Below are 23,127 nucleotides of genomic sequence, written 5' to 3' on the forward strand. Positions count from 1 at the left end.
AAAGAATTTCTGCAGGTTCAACCCCCACGTTTTAGTAGAAATTGGCCTTCCAAAAACTGGTTCTTTCCTGCCACAGACAGACCCCAAAGAGGCAGATACAGGCGCCCGAGGGGCAGAGGACAATCACAAGGATCGTACAGAGGCAGACAATGGCAAGCTCCTACACAGAGGTGGTGAGGACTACTCACAATCTTTCAGAAAGCAAACCCAATGACTTTCCCCTTTGCAGGCCAACCAGGTCTCAAATGGCAGCCCCCTTAGGAGGAAAGCTGGCACTATTCTCAAAAAATTGGCATGTTGTCACAAAGGACAAATGGATCCTGGACATTATAAACAGAGGCTACAAATTCCATTTTCATACCCTTCCAAAAATGAGAGGCATGCCAAAACTGCCACACAATCAAAGGGCAGAGGCACAAAAGCAAATTTCAGATCTTATAAACATGAAAGCTATTCAAGAGGTACCTACACATGAACAAGGTCAAGGTTTTTATTCCAGGCTATTTCTGGTGCCAAGGAAGGGAAAAGATTGGAGACCTATTTTGGATCTTTCCATCCTAAACACATTCCTACTCGTACCAAAATTCAGGATGCTCACTCTACAACAACTTCTTCCCATGCTGGGCAAGGAGTCTTGGCTGGTAACATTGGACCTCAAGGAGGCATACCTGCATGTCCCAATCAGACAAAATTGCAGAAGATACCTCGGATTTCTTGCAGGTTCAACCCATTATCAATTCTCTGTATTGCCCTTTGGCTTATCTACTGCGCCCAGACTATTCACGAAATGCCTGGCATCAGTAATTGCCTACTGCGGACTTCAAGGGATACAAATGTACCCTTATTTGGACGACTGCCTGATCCAAGCGGACAGCAAGCACATTCTTCTGAAACATCTGGCTTATGTAATAATGTTATTAAACTCTCTGGGATACACAGTCAACAAAGAGAAATCAAGGCTAATACCCTCTCGGAATATAATTTTCCTGGGTGCCAATTTGGACACAAATACCCAGATGGCCTACCTCACGCCAGAGAAGCAGGGGCAACTAATTCAATATTTCAGAACACTGGCAAATTGCACCAGGCTGACTGCAAGGACAATCCTGCAGGCTCTGGGATTCATGGCATCTTGCATCTTACTAATCCCATGTGCAAAGCTGCATATGAGAAAACTACAATGGTACCTAAAAAAAACATATGGTCTCAACACAGCCACAGTTTGGAAACAATAATACCACTAATTCCATGTCTGCAAAAGGAATTTCTGTGGTGGGCTCAAGCATGTCAAACAAACACAGGTCTTCCATTCAGCAAGCCTCAAGCAAATCAAGCCATCACAACAGATGCGTCGGACTATGCCTGGGGGGGCGCACATGACAGACCGGTGCATTCAGGGCAAATGGTCCCAAAAAGAAAAGCACCTTCACATCAATCAAAAAGAAATGCTAGCAGTAAATAAATGCTATTATAGCTTTCAAGGACCTTCTCCAACCAGGTCAACTATTGATAAGAACAAGCAGGGAGGAACACATTCTTATCCCCTATGCAGACTGGCCATGTCACTTTGGAACATGGCCATGGACTTACAAATGGAACTACAAGCACAGTACTTGCCAGGCAAGGAAAACATGCTGGCAGACAACTTAAGCAGGAATATCTCAGATCCACACGAATGGAAGTTGCATCCAAAAGTTTTTACAGAAATAATACAAGAATGGGGAAGGCCAGACATAGATCTCTCTGCCTCCCACAAAAATCATCAATTGACAAAATTCTGCTCTAGGATCTTCCATCCAAAGGCCTGGAGAGTGGACGCTCTCTTTCAGTTGGACATCAATGACAGTTTATGCCTTCCCGCCTCTTCCTCTGCTGCCCAAAGTCCTATTGAAGACCAGAGCAGACAGACCAAAGATGATCCTCATTGCTCCGGACTGGCCAAGGCAACACTGGTACCCACTCCTGAGGAGCCTGACGCATTCCCCTCCATGGACCCTGCCTCTAATGCCTCCTCTTCTGACTCAGCACAGCTTCAAAGCTCTTCACAGTCAGCTAAAAACACTCAATCTAGCCGCATGGAAGATTCCTTGGCATCACAGCAGGCCCTACTTTCCAAGGAGGTGCAGGATGTCATTTTGGAGGCCAGAAGGCCATCAACTAGAAAAGCTTACTCCGCAAAATGGAAACATTTTTGTGTCTGGAATGAGAAAAAGGGCCAGAACCCTGGAAAACTGAATTTACCTCAAATACTACAATATTTGGCTGAACTGCTAAGCAGTGGACTTTCGTTCTCCTCCATCAAAATCCATGCCTCAGCCATTTCTGCAGAATACAACACAGATCCTCCTTTATTCTCTCACCCTCTTTTAAGACCGTTCCTCAGAGGGGCTAAGAATTTAAGACCTCCAAGGAAACAACCAATACCTGCTTGGGATCTCAATTTCATTCTGGAAAAACTGACTTTGCCTCCTTTTGAGCCAGCTGCCTCATCAGATTTGCAATATTTGTCCTGGAAAACAGCTTTCCTTCTGGCCATCACTTCAGCTCGTAGAGTTTCAGAACTACAGGCTCTCATGGCTGTTCAGCCTTTTATCATCTTCCATCAGGACAGAGTTTCCTTACGAACCAACCCGTCCTTTATGCCTAAAGTGGTATCCAGGGTAGCTTTAAATCAGGCCATACATTTACCTACTTTTTATCCCAATCCTCAAAACAAAGGAGAGAGATTACTACATTCCTTGGACATCCACAGGCTACTGCATTATTATTTGGACAGAACAAAACCTTTCAGAAAATCAGAACAGCTCTTTGTGGCCTATGCGGTAGGAGCTCAAGGTAAACCAATTTCCAAACAGACAATCTCAAAATGGATAGCCCACTGCATACGCTTTTGCTATTCCTTTCATGGCAAAACTGTACCTACAGGCATTAGAACTCATTCTACCAGGGCCACAGCCACCTCTGCAGCCTTCCTCAGAGGAGTTCCTACCAAGGATATTTTGGAAGCAGCCACTTGGAGTTTTGTGCATACCTTCTCCAAACACTACAACCTACCATTATACTCCAAATCTAGAGCAGGCTTTGCCACTGCAGTCTTGCAGGGCATTTTGGCTCCTCCTAGTTCCACCTAGTGCCTACCACCCCTTTCTTAGCTTTGGGATTCTACCCATCTGTTATGACTGCAGCTGTATGCACGATGAACATAGTACAGTTTTGTACCTACCATAAATGTAGATGTTAGAGTGCTAATACAGCTGCAGTCCAGGTTTCCCTCCCTCCTTCCCCTCTAGGGGTATTCTTTTATGGTGTATTTGCTTGCAACTACTGTTTTTTGATTATATTGCATTGCACTACTACATAATTTTATGTATTGCCTTCCTTCTGGGGGAACCTGATATCTGGGGCAAGAAAAACTGAAGAAAATGGTGTCTGCTGGTTCTTTTATACCCCTGTCGCACTGATGTCAGGGAAGAAGCGACGACAACCGACGCCGGACCTAGACTTTGGAATTCGGCTGACCGAGGACCCGCCTGACAGCAGGAGAACCCATCTGTTATGACTGCAGCTGTATTAGCACTCGAACATCTACATTTTTGGTAGGTACAAAACTGTACTTTGTATCACTTTCAGAATTTTTATTTCCTGGGCTCTCAGTATTTGAATCAGTAGTCTTGTAGATTCCCTTTGTGATTTTCCTAGTGGAATAGTTGGCAGTAGAATATGAGGACACTGGTTTTTTGTCTGTGTAGCAGCTTATGAGCCAAACCAAAACTGATAATAGAGAAGGGTGACTATCTCGTAGAGTAAGAGTTTGTCAAAAATAATTTTGCTCTTCATAATGAGGTACCTCAAAAGACCCTTTTAAATGCATTTCTTTTTGCCAGCAGCACCACGCACAACATCCTGCAGAAAAATCAGAGCTTTCTTCCAGCCCTTGGCTTTGTAACCCAGCTATCCAGAGAACCTTCTTCGCTGAGGCACAAGTGTAAGTTGGACTTTTTTTATACAAAAAAAAAAATGAAGAAGTGTTCCTAGCTACTTGCTGTGGTAGCTAATCAGTGTAGATGTTCTTCGTGTTTCAGTCATTACATTTGGGTTATCTGCTTGCAGGTAGCCCTCAGTCAGCCTGATTAACAAAGTCTTGGGGCCTGCGTCAGTTGCTGTCCCTTCTTCCATGACGTCAGGTCGTCAGGGGTATAAAGCATGCAGCCGATGCCATTACATCAGTCTTTCTTGCCTTGCGGTGCTCGAAGCAGAAGCAGTTCGCAAGTGCCGGTTGGCCGACTCCTGAAATTTTCGTTTTAGAGTTTCAGAACCGAAGTCTTCAACTAAAGCTAAGTACGTCATTGGGGAAACTTTTTCTTGCTCCTTACTGATGTCAGTAAAAGTTAATTGCATTACTTGTGGAAAGCATATACCTCATAAAGATTTTCATTTGTACTGCATTCCTTGCCTAGGCCCTGACCACGACATACCTTGCTGTCGGTTTTGTGCTTTATTTAATCAGCGCACTATCTGTCTGTATATTTTCTCCTCTAAATATTTTGGTTCTCTGTTTAATTATCCAGAAATGTCTGTTACCCATCCGACTACCGGGATTCCGAAAAAACGCAAAGATAGACAGGCCGCCGAGGTCCAAAACTGCTGACGAAGCTTCTCCTAAGCCAGTTGCCAGTTCGTGGGTACTCAGTGAGGCACTTTCGCAGCCCCTGATGCCCGCTACTTCTGATTCGCAGGCCTCTACTGAGACCTATTCGGAGTCCGGTATGCAGCGAGATGCTTCAACTATGGAACCCGCGGATGTCTCTACCTTGGATGAGTCCAGAGCCGCTGTGCTGGCACAGTCTTCTGAGGGTGTATTCAGACCTACGGACTTGCATATTAAACCGACGCCTCCTTCTTCACTTAGGCCTAAATCTCGAACCAAGCCTAAAAAAAACTATGCCCAGGCCACATGCTTAGGCCTCTATGCCTAAAAAACTAATGATAAGAATGGCTGAAGATTTAATAACTCGAATCAGGAGTAGCCAAACCCCCCCTTACTAAGAGGCCTAGGACTGAAGTTGTTTATGAATCTCCTGACCAGGATTCTTTTTTTTCTAATTCTTCTGATGATCTGGATTTGCCCTTATCTACTTATGAGGATTCGGATGCAGAGGACTCCATTCCCTCTGCTTCCCCTCCAGAGGATTTTTCTTTTGGGGAAACCTTGCACACTCTAAGGGAGCATTTCCACTGGGAAAGCCAGGATTTTTCTGATTCAAAAAAGAGGCTTAGGTATTTCTTACTCCTACCTCAGCATAGGCCTTTAGCTATTCCTCCTGTACTAGACATTGTTGATGCTTTTTCAGAAACTAGTTTGGCTCCTAATTCCTTGCCTCCTACTCCCAGAAAACCAGACAGATACTACAGGGTCCCTGAGTCACGCAAGTTCCTTTTTAAAAATCCTATTGCGGATCCAGAGACTATTTCACAGGGGCCCAAGGGCATTAAGGCTTCTACTGCTAAAAATCCTACCCCTTTTGATAGAGATTCCAGGGAACTGGATAGATGGGGTAAGAAGGATTACACTTCTGGAAGCTTGGCCATTAGGGCTTTAAACTGCCAGTTTCACATGTTAAAGTATCAGCAACATGTTATTGGATTGCTTAAACAGAAAATTATGTTGATTCCTGACTGTGTGGAAAATTAAAGAATTACAGGATTTAATGCATTCTGCTGAACAAGTTGGAAAACGTACTTTGCAATGTGGTTTTGATTCATTAGAGGCCTCTTGCAGGGCTGCTGTTACTGGGTCTGTGCTCAGAAGGCATGCTTGGCTAAAGGAGCAATCTTTGCCTGATCATGTTAAAGCTAAATTGTTGGATACTCCCTTAAATCAGGACCGCCTGTTTGGCAACAAGGCTGAGGAAGTTCTTAAAGATGGAAGATAATCTATGCAAACTGTTAAAGATTTCTTACAAGTTCAGCCTCCTAGATTTAGTAGGCACTGGCCCTCTAAGAACTGGTCTTTTCCAGCCCCTTCTAGGTCTTAAGCCAGACACAGCAAAAGCTCCAGGTTTCAGCCCCAGGGGACACACAGGACTAAGAAGTGGGGGATGTCCACTTCCAAATCTGGGAGTAATGAGACTCCCCCTATGGTAAACTGTCTCAATAACTTCCGTTTAAAATTTCCAAGCACTTATCAACTGACTGCCCCTTTGGAGGGAAAGATTGCTCTTCATGCAAATAACTGGGAACTCATTACCTAGGACAAATGGGTTTTAAATATAGTGTCCCAGGGATACAGATTTCACTTCCACACGTTGCCAGCACCAAGCGGGGTGGCAGGACCTACCCCCAAATCAGTGGGCAGAGGGCCCAGTAAGTACTTTCTCTCAAGCATGGGGGCTATTCAGCTGGTACCGGAAGAGGAAAAGGGACAAGGTTTCTACTAGAGACTTTTCCTGGTACTCAGAAAAGACAATTCATGGCGTCCTGTCCTGGACCTGTCTACTCTAAACACCTTTTTGGAAATTCCAAAATTCAAGATGCTGACTCTTCACCAATTACTTCCTATGCTAGGCAAAGATGCCTGGTTGGCAACACTAGATTTAAAAGAAGCATACCTGCACATCCCAATCATGGAATTTTGCAGAAGATGCCTATGCTTCAAAGCAGGCTACACTGACTATCCGTTCTCTGCACTGCCCTTTGGCTTATCTACTGCGCCCAGGGTATTCACAAAGTTCCTAGCTCCAGTTATTGCATTTTGCAGACAAAGAAATATTCAAATATACCCATACCTGGATGATTGTACAAAGGCCAGATGATTCCAAAGTATGTCCTGGCATTCTGCCTGAATTAGACAAAGGGTTCTAACTTGTCTGGGGTGCACCATAAACGAAAAGAAATCACACCCGTTACCCTGTCAACAAATTATATTCCTGGGAGCAAGCTTGAATACTTCCCAGATGGCTTACCTCACTCCAGAGAAACAAATATATTTGACAATCTACTTCAAACAAGTGGCCACAAAAACCCTGCTATCTGCAAGACAAATACTGCAAGCCTTGGGGTTCATGGCCTCCTGCATTCTTCTAATTCCATATGCAAGACTGCATATGAGGAAACTACAGTGGTATCTAAAAAGCTTAAGGTATCCACATTCTCAGGATCTAGAAACAATGATTCCTATCTTACCTTGCCTACGCATAGAAGTCCTTTGGTGGGCAGAGGCCTGCCACCAAAACGAGGGACTACCTTTCGCACCACCCCCTGCCACCCAAACCCTAACAGACGCATCAGACTATGCATGGGGGGGGGGGCTCACCTGGCAGGGAAGTGCATTCAGGGCAAATGGAACCAAAGTCAAATGCACCTGCATATCAATCAGAATGAAATGTTAGCTGTACAGAATGCTCTGACAGCCTTCAAGGACCACATTCTTCCAGGACAACTTATAGTAAAGCTGGACAACATCAGTGTTATGTGGTACATAAGCAGGGGTGTACACATTCTTACCCCCTCTGCAGACTAACCATGGCATTGTGGAACACAGCCTTGAGCTACCAAGTGCACCTGCAAGCTCAATTCCTGCCAGGAAAATTAAATACACTGGCAGACAGACCAAGTAGAAACCTCATGAACCCACATGAGTGGAAACTGGAACAAAGGATTTTCAACATGTTGACAAGCAAATGGAGGAGCCCAGATATAGACCTGTTTGCCTCTCTCCAGAACTACCAATTGGACAAATTTTGCACAAGGACTCCCCACAAATAAGCCTGGAAAGTGGATGCTCTGTCCTTCAGCTGGAAAAACCTATCAGTCTATGCCTTCTACCCTATGCCTCTGCTTTTCAAAGTACTACTAAAAATCAAACGGGGCAAACCAAGGATTATTTTGATTGCTCCAGACTGGCCACACCAACACTGTTACCCCCTCCTGCACAGTACGTCATGGTTATCCCCATGGCATCTGCCTCAGACTCCTTCCCTGTTGTCTCAGCAGGAGAACCAGATTCTGCACCCTCTGCTTCGAACACTGAACCTTGCAGCCTGGCTAATTACATAATCTCTCCTCGATCATCTCTCAGTAAACCTGTGATGGATATCATTTTAGAGGCAAGGAGGCCTAGTACTAGAAAATGTTATGCTGAAAAAAGGAAAAGATTCTGTGCCTGGCACCAATTTCAAGGGATGAGCAGAGCAGCACCCAATTTACCTCAGATTTTACATTACTTAACTGAGATGCTTCCCAAGGGCCTGTCTTTTTCCTCCATTAAATTCCACGCCTCAGCCGTTTCAGTTATAGCACAGAACCTCCCCTCTTCTCTCATCCACTGCTCAAGCAGTTCATCAGAGGGGCCAGAAATTTGAGACCACCCAGGAGAACTCCAACCCCAGCCTGGGACCTTAACTTTGTTTTGGAGAAACTCACTCTACCTTCTTTTGAGCCAGCTGCTACTGCAGACTTAAAATATCTTTCTTGGAAAACAGCTTTTCTTTTAGAAATCACTTCAGCTAGAAGGGTATCAGAATTGCAGGCCCTTATGGCAGTGAAGCCTTTCATAATCTTTCATGCGGACAGGGTGTCCCTCAGAACCAATCCATCCTTCATGCCCAAGGTGGTATCCAGTGTGGCTCTTAATCAGTCCCTTCTTTTGCCAACCTTCTTTTCCAATCCACAGAACAAAGGGGAACGGATATTGCATTCCTTAGATGTGCACAGACAACTTAGATTCTACTTGGACATGACTAAGCTTCAAAGGAAATCTGAACAACTGCTGGTGGCATTTGCTGCAGGGGCAGAGAGGGGGTCTATTTCAAAGCAAGCCATTTCTAAATGGATAGGCCATTGCATTAATTTCTGCTATAAGCACCATGGAAAACCTATCCCCCAGGGGATCAGACCTCACTCCACCAGGGCTGCATCTACCTCTACAGCCTTTCTCAGAGGTGTCCCTACCAGGGACATCCTAGAAGCTGCTACCTGGAGTTCTGTGCATACTTTCACCAGGCATTATCATTTGCCAATTTTCTCTAAATATAGCGCTGGCTTTGCCACTGCAGTCTTGCAGGGCCTTATAGCTGGTCCTTATGCTATCTAAATTCCTCCTCCCAACCATAGCTTTGGGAATCTGCCCAAATGTAATGACTGCAACAGTGAAACATGAAGAATAGTACAATTGTGTGCACTTACCATAAATGTAGATGTTCGAGTATATTCACTGTTGCAGTCCTGGTTACCCTCCCTCCAGCCCCCTAACTTCTTTTGGCTATACCTCTACTTTCCCTTACTATGCTTAAAAGCCTTTTTGGTGCATTTGCTTTTTTGTTGGAGGTATATCATTGTACTTTTAGATTTAATTGCTCCCCATTAGGGATCACCTGACATCTGGAGCAAGAAAAACTGATGTAATGGCGTCTGCTGCATGTTTTATACCCCTGACGACCTGACGTTATGGAAGAAGGGACAGCAACCGATGCAGGACCCAAGACTGTGTTAATTAGGCCGACTGAGGGCTACTTGCAAGCAGATAACCCAAATATAATGACTGCAACAGTGAATGCACTCAAGTGTACACAACAGTACTTTATGAAGTCTAGGCTGTTTTAATAATCAAATAGCTTCTTGTTGATCTTTTCTTACAGAATATTGTTGAGAAACATTTTGTATACTCCACTTTCAAACATTTTCCCCATAGCAAGCATCAATATCCTTCAAAGATGGTTTTATTGCAACAAATTCATCAAACTGGCCTTTCATTAAACTGTTTGTGCACATTTATTTTTAGTTTTCTGTTTATCCAGTTCAGTGTCTGAGAAGGCCTGAACCTCTTCCAGCAAGCATCTGGTGTAGAGAGCGTTGTGATACGGGGAAATATTGCCAGCCCAGCTATCTGGAATCTTGTAAATTCTGTCATTTGTGAATATTGATACCTCAAGTAAAAAATTAAAGTGCTTTACGATCGTGCTATAAAAGTTCACAGTTTCATTGTAGCAGACACTGTCTAGAGCTAGGAGTTTTTGTATTGTCTTGAAAGAGTAGTAATTACTTGGTTTAAAATGTAAGTTTTTTTATTGTTTTGCAACTTCCAAGATCTGCAAACACCTGAGAGAGAGATGTATTTTTCCCACAGAGATGCTAAATTCTGTTAGTTTTTATTTGGCCTAGGAACTGAAGTCTGGTGGCAGTGATGTCATCCAGGCTAACCCAGCAGTAATATTTTGATATTAATTTAAGAACTCTGAGAACGACTGTGTATTTTGTCTTTGACCTGAAAACATCCACACATCATCACCATCTGCATTTGCCTTGCCCTGTAAGTAAGTTTTTTAGGGCATAGTAACTCTTTTAGATATAATTAGGAATATAATAAAGATTAGTTTAAATGTTTCTGTATTTATTTGAGACTGTCCTGCATTGTTTTAAATACTTCCTGTGACATTGAACTCTGAAGTAACTGTGTTGATTTACCTAATATTGTCTTGTTCACCTATCTTTGTGGCTAATATTTGTGAGACATATTTCAGCTCTTGGGGTACTTGGATAGGTGTTTAGTGACACTGTACAGGCCAATCCTAGATAGCCTTGCACTTGTTCAGACTACCATTTGGATGAATATCAACAATGCACAGTAGGATTGGACATCCTTTGTTAAGGGCATTAAAAGTATCTGATGAGTGGTTGGTGGCAGTGGAAACCATCTTGTAGTCTGGACATAAGGGGGCATAGCTAAGCTAGTAAACCTTTGCCAGCCTTTCCCAGGATTGTGCGTGTGTTTGTATATAAATTAAATGTGTGTGTGTATGCGTCAGGTACTTTGGCAGGGACGCGAAGCACTGGTTGGACAGAAAGGATGCTGGGGGTTTTGACTTGCTTACTCAGCTGAGATCTCAACCCTATAGCTGTATCAGTGGGGAGTCTTATTGGGGATCTGGAGAAAGAGGGAGAAACCAGCCCCAGACTGACTGTGGTCTCTGTGCTCTGAAGGGAAATTGTACTTTACTGTGGGTGTACTTGTCATCCTCCCGGTGTGTACATCCCCCGCTGTTGCCAGTGGTGACGATTGAGGCTCCTTGATTACTGGGTCAGTGCTGGGGCATCTCACAAGTGACCAGTCATTGATGTGAAACATACTGTCAGTCCACATACATATTTATACATTCTTCCACTTTTAGGAGCAGTTTGAGTATCTCCTTTTTATCTATAGACCTATCTTTGTGATGTGGGAGGAAACGGGAGCTGCTTGTGATAACCCACATGCACCCTAAACTTTACGCAGGAGTCATTTCAACCAGAAACAAACAAAGGGAATCACAGGATTAATTTCAACCAGAAACAAACCAAGGGAATTGAGTGCTTTGAGGAAGCAACGCTGACTTCTACACTCTTCTTTCATGCCTCATGCTTTAACAGATGCTTGATAGGGCAGGGATGAAAGGAAAGTACTTTTTGTTAAGTTATATTCACTGCATTAGATGAGCTGAAGCAATTTCACTGCATCTACCATTTCCCTGTGCAGCAGTATGATGTATGATGCTTATTCTTTGTAGTTCCTTTCTTTTAGCCAAATCCTTGTCAAATATTTTTTGTGGGCAGATCTTGATTAGACAAAGAACCCTGAATGAAAAAGACAAATATAGGTTCTAAACATATCCCAAACCCTGTGACAAGAATATTGGAAACTGTTGACACAAAAGAAGATAAAAAATCATTCAGGGTAGAGAGTTGTTTTCTGATAAAAAGTGAAACATACTATGTACTGTGATAGGTGGTTGGAATAGCACCAACTGGAAACCATGAGCAGCAACTGCTTAGTATTATACATTAACTTAGCTCACTACTCATTTCTGAGAAGGGAATTGGGATAATTGCAGTACTGCTCACTTTTACACAGATTTTCAGCAGTTATTTCAAGATTCTAGACTCTAGTCTCAGTTGAACTGTACTGCCTCTCTGCCTTGTAATTTGATCTTTACATTTTTTACACTTACAAACTTATTGTCTTGCATAGCAGTATAGTTAAAATGAAACCCTTTTCTGCACTTCATCCCCTGTGTGGGAACATTTCGTAGAAACAGAACCTCCGCTTAAAGGAAATGTTTATCATTCAGGTAGTAAATAAGTCACTTGTGTAATGTAGTGTCGCACTTCAGTAAACTTGCTGCAATTGCAGTACACTTTGGTCATGTATAATCAGTAAATAATTCCTTGATAGGCTGGGTTTTCTCCTCTCTTCGATTGTTTGAATTTTTTTCATCTGAAACTCCAGTGCTTGGGACACGCACTCTTTTTCCCTACAGTCTTGACTAGCCGTTTGAGAATGTAGTGGATGAACTTGTGAAGGTGAAGCAGTCATATCTCACTGTGGAATATCTCATTGAACAGCCTTCAGTCCTTACTATCCCTTCTACTCACAGCTGGCCCAAAAAGTATTTGTACAGAAAGAAGGTTGCTCTTAAATAATCATCCTTCACCTTTTGGGGGACTTAGCTGGGACCAGAACTGGTGAGACCAACTAACATTTAAGGCCTGTACTTACAATCCTGACTGCTGTCCAAGCTGTGCTAAACTGAGACAACACCACCACCACAATCGTAAAAGGCCATTTGATTTTGGATGTGGTCTTGAACAGCCATATCTTTATGGCTGTTAGGATCCATCTATCCAGGCTCATGAGCTGTCCATCTTTTAGAGTGACCTCATAAACGGCCTCTGCCATCCATGGAGTTACCTGGCAAGGAAGAACCAAAGTAGACACACCCAAGGAGATTTTAGAGTTGCCTACTGCATGTTTGAGTATTCCAGTTTCCTCCCATCTCCCAGAAAAAAATCGTGTGAACACAGGGAGAACTTTGTGTACTTCACAGAGAAGGCATTCCAACTGAGAATTAAACCAGAGAGCCTCTTGACCGTGCTAATCAGCCAATTGTACCACCTAGTTGTTAACCCTTTGAGGTGGGATAATCTAAGATACTATAGTTTGTGGGGCTCTTGGGTGTTAGGCCGAGATCATAGCACTTAATGGAGCTTTGTCCCCTTTGAAACTAAAAACAATCAGGAATGTTCTGAAGGGAAAGTCTGAGGCCTCATTCCTCTATTGAAAATCAAACATTTCAGCCAACACTTCTGCTACAATTGTTTCATGTGGTGCCTGTCGAGGGATCCTGGTCCTGCCGGTGCAGAGTGCCTGGATGCTGTCAAGGACATAATGGATGAGTTTTCAGATGTTTTTATGGATCTATATAGGAAGTCCCCTGGATTTCCCATGTGTGGACACCATTTTCAGTACAGGATGCTGCCATTTAAACTTTGCAACACAAGCAGATCCATTCAAGGGACAGGGCTACCAGAAGCCAAACATCCAGAGCGAAGGAAAACAAGGAGATCCTTTTCAAAGCAGTCTCCCTGGAGTAGATAGTACTATAACTGTAAGCTATTTGGGGGTGATAAACTGTGAGAAGCAACATTTGATTCACCTACAATAAGATTGCCTTCATACATTCCGGATATTGGCTAAGGCTCTTGCCACCCCCATAGTGCCTTTTTTAGGCAAGGCTCAAATTCTAAACCTACCACCCTAGAAAACAAAAATGGGAAGAAACTAAGGGTAATGCTGCTCAATGCCAGAAGTCTAAATCTCAAAATGCACGCACTCGAGGCCCTTCTCAGTATGGAGAACATTGATGTCTGTGCTGTGACTGAAACCTGGTTCAAGGCTCCTGAGAGCACCCCGGCACTATCAGGTTTTACCTCATATCATGCGTTCCGGCCCCAAAACCCGGACCACACCACAAAAGGAGGGGGTGTATCCATATTCATCAAGGATACCCACACCTCCAGGTTGGTGGCAACGCACGAAGCATCGGAAACCATCCAGGTGAAATTAACCATAGGCAAAACTGCTCTACAATTTGTAGTATGCTACAGGCCACCCTCTCAAACTCAGGAACCCCACACAGCCTTCCTGAAGACACTGGAGGGTATAAAAGTATCTCCAAACACCATTATATTGGGTGACTTCAACTACCCGAATATAGACTGGGAACATTACTCAAGCCCAAACTTTCTAGCCCAAAGGTTCCTGGAGTTCATAAATTCAAATGCCATGGAACAACTAGTCACTGTTCCCACAAGAGGAGAAAATACTAGATCTCATCATCACAAACATGGGGACAAAATGCTCCACACCGGAAGTATATCCCTCATTGGTGAGATCAGATCATAAGCTAATATCACTGGATATCCACATCCCGCCCCCACCCCAAACAAAAAAGACCACAGTAAAGAACTTCTCTAAAGCAAACTTCACACTACTCAAGACTGGTGTGGTATCCTTCAAGGCACCCGAGCCAGTGAAAACCACAACCCAAGCTGCGGAAGCCCTTACAAATGCCTTCTACGAACACCTCCAGGACTGCATGGATCAGGCAATCCCTAATAAAACCAAGACTCTTTCCACCAAGGGCAAACGTCCAGTCTGGTGGACCCCAGCCATAAACAAACTTTACAATAAGAGGAGAAAGCTGTTACATGATAGAGCAAAATCCATAAAAGAGAAGACACCTTTGATCATTAGTAAAAAAAAATACGAGCACTCATAAAATCATCCAAGGCCAACTTTGAGAGAAAAATTGCCATAGATTCAAAAGACAATCATAAGGCCTTCTTCAGCTGTTAGAAACCTGGGTGGAAACTCCCAGATATGCTCAGAATTAGTCCAAAATGATACAAAAATCACTGAACCAACAGACATTGCCAACATACTGGCAGACAGGTTCAGTGCAAACTTCACCCCCCCCCCCAGAAAGAGAGATAACTATCCCAGCGGAGTGCAGCCTCCCAGACATCTCCAATGCGCAGGTGAAAGCTGCTCTCTCTAAAGCTAAAAACACAGCATCAATGGGACCGGATGGTGTCCCCGGCTGTGTGCTACACGAACTCAATGAGGAACTAAACCCGCACATAAGGCAGCTGTTTAATCTTAGCCTTACCACAGGATACGTGCCCAAGGAGTGGCGTATGGCAACTGTGGTCCCACTCCACAAAGGCGGTGCCTCTACGGACCCTGGTAATTACTGCCCCATAAGCTTAACAAGCCTGGTCTGCAAAGCTATGGAGAGAATCATAATGGAACTCATAAACAATAGGAAGAAATAGCCAGCCTCTCTCTCAAAGTTAACCAGCAGCCAGAGTCCAACAAGTAGTACAGTAAAAAAGAGCAGGTTAACACCATGATGAGTAAAAAAGAACCTTTATTGACCAAAAATGAGCGCTTTCGCGTGCCCACAAACTGCACGCTTCTTCAGATGAATATAACATCACAGTGAAAGCATTCTCTATATATACAAAAAGATTAATTGCTAAATATATTAATTCATCCAATTACAGTAATTAATCAATTATACTGTTTAGAATGCTCATTCATTTAAAGCAGTAGAACCAAATATATAACTATATATGAAACAAGAATGAACATAGTTTTCATGTCATATTATCATTCAGTATGTTTCATTATTATTTCATCAGATAATGAGCAGATATCATAAAAATATTATATAACTGTGAATCTAGCTAAAATTATTCAAACATAACAGACTTTCCATTGTTAATGAAAACCAGCAAAAATGCAACATATCCAGCATTTTAAAATGTATAAATATATTGTCACCAACCTGTTCATATATAAGAGAAAATGTACATAGATTAACAACAATAATAACAATAAAAAGTAGCAACAATGAAAAAAAAATATAGCAGCAATAAGTAAAAAATAGCAGCAATGAAGAAAAAAATAGCAGCAGTAGGAAAAGATAGCAGCAATCAAAAAATTGGCAACAACTAGAAAAATTAGCAGCAATATGAAAGGAAATATCCTATTTCATAGTATAAATTTATTTTAAAATTATTGAAACAAATATATGTATATGTATAAATATCATTTACACAAATAAATAAATACCAGTAATCATCCACAACAACTAAATATAATATATAATTAAGATGCGGATTTAAAAGAAAATATATATGTATATATATGATAAATATTAATCCAGTGACAAAATAGTAATGTTGAATTCATAGAGCTATTTTTATTAGCCATACAGTTTATTTTATGGTCTATTGAGATGATTATCAGTGTATATAGCTTTATATAAATAAACTATGATAGTATTAGTCATCATGTAGAAAATATAATGAAGTTAATATTTAAATAATTAGAGAGAGGATATATAATAAAATATATATATTCATGAATAAATAAATAAATAAATATATTAAAATCCAATAAAAAGTGTGATAAAAAATGTATATATATTTATTAATTTATAAGAGCATTTTTAGTATAAGTTGGCCTAAAATAGTTAAGGAATATAGACTATTTAATTGATTCATATCTTGTTATAATAGACCAAAAATATAGACCAAAAATAATAAATATGGACATATATATATATTTTTTCAAGTGCAAATGTATATAGCAATTTATATATTTATTTTCATAAAATTAATGATATTTGCGCTTTTTCAAAGATGATCTAATACTAATATAACTATTTAGGCCAGGATATTGCTGCGCCCGAAATCTAAAAATCCAATCCAGTTCTAAATTTTCCAAATTATTAAAATTATCCCCTCTTCTATTATTAATTAGTCTTTTTTGCATCACCCTGAACCTAAATTTATGTGTTGGAAATTCTATAATATGTTTTGAGAGAGCATTTTTAGTGTCTGCTTTCTTTATAGCATACAGATGCTCCTGTATTCTATCCTTTAATTTCCTTGTTGTCATTCCAACATAGAAGGCAGAACATTTCTCACATGTAGCCAGATATATTACATTATTGTCTTCGCAATTGGCAAAACATTTAAATTCAAATATAAATAATAGTTCAGGATGTACAAAATCTTTGTCTGTTGAAATCCAGCTTAACAAGCCTGGTCTGCAAAGCTATGGAGAGAATCATAATGGAACTCATAAACAAAGACATAGGGGACTTGCAGACATTGGACCCGACCCAGTTTGGCTTTGTCAAGGGCAGATCATGCCTTTTGAACTTGGTCGACTTCTTCGAAACAGTCACCAAGGCCATTGATGAGGGAAAGGCAGTCCATACAGCCTACCTTGACCTTGCAAAAGCTTTCAACACAATACCCCACTCGGGTATTAGAGAAACTTACCAGCTTAAATGTAAACCCATATGTCACAAGATGGGTTGCAAACTGGCTAAAGGACAGAACCCACAGGGTTAGAGTAGCTGGCGCCATGTCAGACTCCAAGCGGTCACAAGTGGTGTCCCACAGGGCTCAGTCCTTGGCCCCCTGTTGTTCGGCATCTACTTCTCAGAAGTACAGGCTAACATAGGAGGACTATGGCTGACAATGTTTGCAGATGACTGCAAACTGGAAGCCATAGTGGAAAGTACATCGGACACAGATATCCTTCAGAGGGGTCTCACGGAAACTGATAGCTGGTGCCAGAGCCATGGCCTGAAGTTAAATGCCAAAAAATGTATAGTCATACCCTTCGGGAAAAACAAGGTAACCCCAAGCTACCATATAGGTGGCAATCCACTAAGCACAGAAGAGGTTATCAGGGACCCAGGTTGACAGTGGCCTTTCTTTTGACACTCACATTGCTAAAGTGGTTAGAAAAACCTTCTACATTGCCCTCCTGATCATGAAGGGATTCACATCCAGATCAAGTGAGGTCATTGTTCCCCTGTACTCTTCACTTATCAGACCAATGATAGAGTACAATGCCCCATTCGGGATGTATCTCACCCGACACCTGCAGCAATTGGAGAGACCCCAAAAGTTCCTCACTAAAAGGATAAAGGGACTCCAAAATCTGTCATATGCTGCCAGACTGAAGAAACTCCAGCTCTATTCAGTCGCATACCGTCTGCTCAGAGGTGACCTGTGCCTGACATACAAGGCCATGTCCAACCAGGAATTAATGGACATGCTCCACCTCAAAAAATCCAAATCTACCAGATCCACTAGAGCAAGCGACTTGAACCTTAGCACGGATATAAATAGGACATGCTGGAGGGATAGATTTGTCACCCAGAGACTCCCTATGTTGTGGAATAAAATCCCAGTCCATGTGAGGCAGAGCACCTCGCTGGCTCTGTTCAAGAGAAATCTTGACCGGTGGATTTGAGATCGTAGGTTTACCCCGGGAATCATCTCTGTGTCACTGCTGTACAGAGGCACAGCAAACTAATGGGCACAGTATTTTTTAACATAAAGGGTGTGGCATAAGCCACAAAAACTCTGGGCTAGGCTTATAAATGCCTTAGGGCAGATAGCCTAGTATAAACCTATGAACCATGAGGAGTTCAGCACTCGTGTTGGTTGTGCCTGTCCACGTGGAGGCTCTAAATGTATTTAAAAAAATGAATGTGAATTAATTTGGTAACCTGTGAGGAGGATGCAGAGGAGAGTCAAGTTTGGACCCGCCTGTACCTATTATGATCCTGATTTTTCAAGGTGCTGTTTTGCTGGATTGAGGAGTTGTGCTGTAGTGGATTGAGAGATGTCAGTTGCTTCAATGTACAACAGCCTTGCAAATCTTTTCCTGGTATCAGACCCCTGATTCTAGGTCCTAACGTGGTGGGCAGCTCCCCACCAATTTTCTTGGTGGTCTCACTCTCTGCAGCTGAACCTGTTGCAAATTTTAATAGCAGAGGCTTCATTTGCAAGTTTAATATCTCACCTAGGGTCCCAGATGGTGCAGGCACTGAGGTCCTCTCTGAAGAAAAGGGACTTTCTCCCAGTACTTCATATCTCCATGGATGTAAACAAAGCTTGACACTAAGCTGCTGTCAGTTTTTTTTAAGCTGCAGAGTCAAAGGCTCTGGCTTTCAGATGTGGGACATTCTGGCAAATGAATTTTGCTCCCCCCCCCGGCTGTGTTCAGCCAGACTGGGAGGGAGGTGGTAGGTGTGTTCTCTGCCCATTTACCGGAGTGATTACTTTATGCACCACCACTGTTCCTGCTGATTTCATATCTCTCCAAATTTCAACAAAGAAAAAACAAAATGCACTTTTTTGTTTAGTTTCAATGACAGAGAAAGGCATGATTATGGGCTCTTAAAGCCCTAGTAGTATAGGCAACTTTCCTGGTCCAAGCTAGATATGTCCCCCATGGTTGGGGTGATATCTACGCATCAGGGTCTGGCTTCTGATGTAGACCTGTTGATCCCTCAGGATGTTCTGGTGGGGTGTGAGAGGTTGGTTGGGGTCATTAAAGAGGCTTAGCCGGCTTTTGCCTCCAGATCCAGAAGTTTTTAGTTTGTTTGGAATGGTACTTCATACCACCCTTGACTGATAGCTTGAAGGTGATTTTGACTTATTTAGGCACATTTATGATTTGTGGGTAGTGTTCCAATTGTCTACACTTGAGGAGGGCAAGACTGTGACATATTTCTGGCTTGTCACCTGGCTTGTCAAACAGTTCCTTGATGGAGTTCTGCATCTCTCCAAAAACTTCTCCATGAAATTGCAGCTTCAAGATTGACAGGTTTATCCATCCACTATTTGTGCCTTCATGCTTGACAGTGCTGAAGTTCAGTCCTTAGAGAAAGCTTTTTCTGATTACCTTATCTGCTGTTGGCACATTGGAGCTTCATGTTATGGAACATATCTGATGTTTCTTAATGATAGGGTGTCTCTGAGGTGCAACCCACCTTTCCTTTTAACGATGGTTTGAAAATTGTCCCCGAAGTGCAACCCACCTTTCCTTTTAATGATGGTTTGAAAATTGTCCCCGAGCAAGTCTCTTCAGGTCCCCTTTTTTCCACTTAGGAACAGTAACCAGGGGAAAGAAGGCTCTTAATACACTGGATATGCCCCGACAATCTGGCATTAACTGAAATAGTTATGTAATTTTAGTAAGCTGTACTAAATGTTTCTCATTTGTGCCAGGAAGGAGAGGGTTTGCAGTTGGCAAGTAGAAGCTTTCCAAGTTGCTTGCAAAAAATGAGTGCATATGGCAGTCAGCCAGCTAAATGTCCACTGGCAAATGCTGTAGTCAAACCAAACCTCACTAAAGGATTACCATATTCCAGCGTTTTAAGAATGTCTCCATTGCAGGCATTTGTGCTGTGACCACCTGAGATTCAGTGCACATCTTCACTAAGCATTATTGATTTGGCTTCACTTGAGAAAATAGTGCTCCAGGGCTTTTCTTTCTGAACTCTGATCATGCAGTCCTCTATCTCTAGCTAGCCTGGTAAATATTGTTTGGAATTCGGCTTGACCAAAGAACCATCAGGGAGGGTTGAAGGGTCTTCAGTGTTAACATCTTACCTGTGCACTGTTCAACATAATCCTTGTTGCATTGCATTCATAAAATAACAGGAGGAAATAACTGCAGACAGATGTCTGTCTTATGACCAGACTTGAACAGTTGTTGGGCTTTCTTCATATGATGGGGAATTGCCTCCCATGCAGTGGATGTCAACTGGAAGTTTAGCTGAAAAGGGAGGGGTAGCTCCATGCCATCTTCAGTTCTTTTAACATGCCTCTGAAGTTAATTGTTTTCTACATCTGAAGTTCTTCAGTCACTTCCTGGCAAGGCTGAAATAGAATGATAACCCAAAGGGCTTTTGCATTTGTGTTTTGATACTGTTCTTTTGACTTGGTGTTTTTGTATTGTGCATTTGGCTGCTGAGATTTTTTTGAGTGGCTCTCACAGGCATGCTCATTACCAAGCTTTTGCAGGGCAGTCTTTAACCAGACTCCCCCAAAGGATTGACAAAATATTTGAATGACACTCATCGCTTCTTTTAGGTTAACAGTCTCAGGTGGCAAGACTTCCAAGATGGCTGCACACTGAGTAGCAGCTTTATTTCAGCTCTCCCAGTGTGAAAACAAACTCAAAAAAGAGAAGCTAGTGAACTTGCCTTATTGAGTAAAATTCATTAACTGGCTAGCTAGTGAACTGCCTGGATGCCAACAAAAAAGAAATTCAGAGAACCTGAAAGAAAATGTCACAAAAAGGGAGGCAAACACACTGGGAAGAATTCTGCAGCTGTTAAGCAAAAAGCAGTGCAGGCTGCAGCTTTGGTGCAAGGTTGTTTTTCTTTTAGGTTACTGGAAGTCATAAGCCAAATATACTTGGAGCTGATTAAAATGAAATACTGAAGGATTATATAAACTCAAATAACAAAAGGCTGGTAAAAATTGAAGCTTTAAACAGATCTTCAGATAAGGTGGTAAGTGCAAAAATCTGAGGTTGAAAGGAGTGAAAGGCTGGCTGAGTATGAGACTGCTCAAGAAGGGCTGTTTCAAAAAATAATATAATTAGTGGACAGAGCACATAGGGAAAACCTGCAGTTTTCTGCTGCACCAGAGAAGTTGGAAGGAACAAACTATTAATTTTGTGAAAGCACAAATAAGCAACTGGACTGGTATTCCACATCAGGAAGTAATTACTGGCCTCAAACAGATGCCCTACGCAGACCGTCTCAAAAAACTCCAGCTTTACTCTGTCACATATCGCCTACTCAGAGGCGATTTCTGCTTAGCATACAAAGCTATGTCAAACCCAGAGCTGTTGGACATGCTCCACGTAAAGAAATCCCAATCCCTCCGAGCTACACGCTCTAGGGACCTAAACCTTGTCATCACAATAAACCGAACATGCTGGAGGGATAGATTCCTGTCTCGGAGACTTCCCATACTCTGGAACAAACTACCTATCTATATCAAACAAAGCTCTTCATTAGCACTCCAAGAAAATCTTGATTGGATGGGAGATAGGAAATTCACCCTGGGGATCACTTCTGTGGCTCTGCTTGACAGGGGCACAGGAAAATAATTTTCTTGGGTGGCAAAAGCCAGGGTACTGTTTGGCTAGGCTTATATAGGCCCTAGGGCCAATAGCCTAGTACCTACATATGAACCTGTATATGTATGCTCTAAACCTGGCTATGAGAAAACCTAGAACTTTAATAGTAAAGATGCAATCCTGCCAGTAGAAGGAATTGATTCTGACAAAACTGTGGCAAAAGGACAAAGCACTAAAAGTGGGAGATAGCAGAGTTTGTGGAAAATTATTACTCAATGTATACCAGGAAGAGTAGGACATTTTATTCCAGTAATCAGGGAGTACTGAGAAGCAAGCATAAGATTCAAGCTGCTGTATTCAACTATTTTCATAATTTTCTTTCCTGGAGGGTCAAAATCATTTTTTGATGAGGAATATGCTAAGGAGGAATTTTTGCAACAAAAATGAGGTATCAAACAGTAGGAGATTTCTGCTTTTTCTAATATTAAAGCCTATAGACTGTACCAGTGAAATCTTTTCCAATGAAAATGCTTGAAAGAAAAAAGCACGAGAGTTGACTAGAAGAACCAGGAGTACATTGGAATGAAGCAGAGATTGGATTTGGGAGATGGAGCTCAACTGGAAGAAAACCAGTAACTTTGAAATTGACAAATGTTGGATAACAAAGCATTAATTACATCTGTGAAAGTGACAGAACAGGAAAACCTGGAAATATTGGATAACTTTGACTTTGCTGAACTTGTAGGAAATTCCAAAACTTATGTCCTACTTCATGTCATTAATGTTTAGAAGAACATTTGGGAGGGAAGAAGAGGAAAGAAAAATTAATTAAGAACAAAATGTCATTTTGTTTTATTAACAGTATTTTGATAATGTGGAGCATAACCTGCATGCTATAAAGCTTTCTCAGTTATTCCAGAGTGCAATAGGGATACTAAAGTAAACAGGTGGCCCTGTTTTTTCTTTCTTTCTCCTTGATGTCCTTCAAGGATGCATCTGCAGTCATCACACATGGGTTGTCCTGCCTCAGGCAGCCCTTCGGTCGGCCTGATTCCAAAGTCTGGGTCCGGCGTCGGCTGATGTCGCCCTTTCCCCGACGTCAGAGCGCCTGGGGTATAAAAGAGTCAGCCGACGCCATCTTCCTCAGTCTTTCTTGCCGCGTGGTGCCCGAAGCAGAAGCAGTTCGCAAGTGCCGGTCGGCCAGCTCCTGTAATTCAGCTACCGAAGACTTCAAAAAGCTAAGTACCCCGTTGGGGACTCTTTCTTGGCTCAGCCGATGTCAGATAAAGTTAATAATTGTTTAACTTGTGGGAAACAAATACCTCATAAGGATTTCCACT

At 42.1% G+C, this 23,127-nt stretch overlaps 1 protein-coding gene across 1 annotated transcript in view; it reads left to right on the forward strand.

Moving 5' to 3' along the window:
• Window positions 1-23,127, forward strand: part of LOC122803163 (short transient receptor potential channel 2-like) — a 1,104,815-nt gene that overhangs the window by 275,052 nt on the left and 806,636 nt on the right. Inside the window, exon 4 of the mRNA XM_044072780.1 lies at window positions 3,885-3,985. Within this exon, the coding sequence (XP_043928715.1) occupies window positions 3,885-3,985 (101 nt within the window). The remainder of the gene's footprint in view (window positions 1-3,884; window positions 3,986-23,127) is intronic.

The sequence above is a fragment of the Protopterus annectens genome, chromosome 5.part1 (genome assembly GCF_019279795.1).
Source record: "Protopterus annectens isolate FY-2018-M chromosome 5.part1, PAN1.0, whole genome shotgun sequence".
NCBI classification, from domain to species: Eukaryota; Metazoa; Chordata; order Ceratodontiformes; family Protopteridae; genus Protopterus; species Protopterus annectens.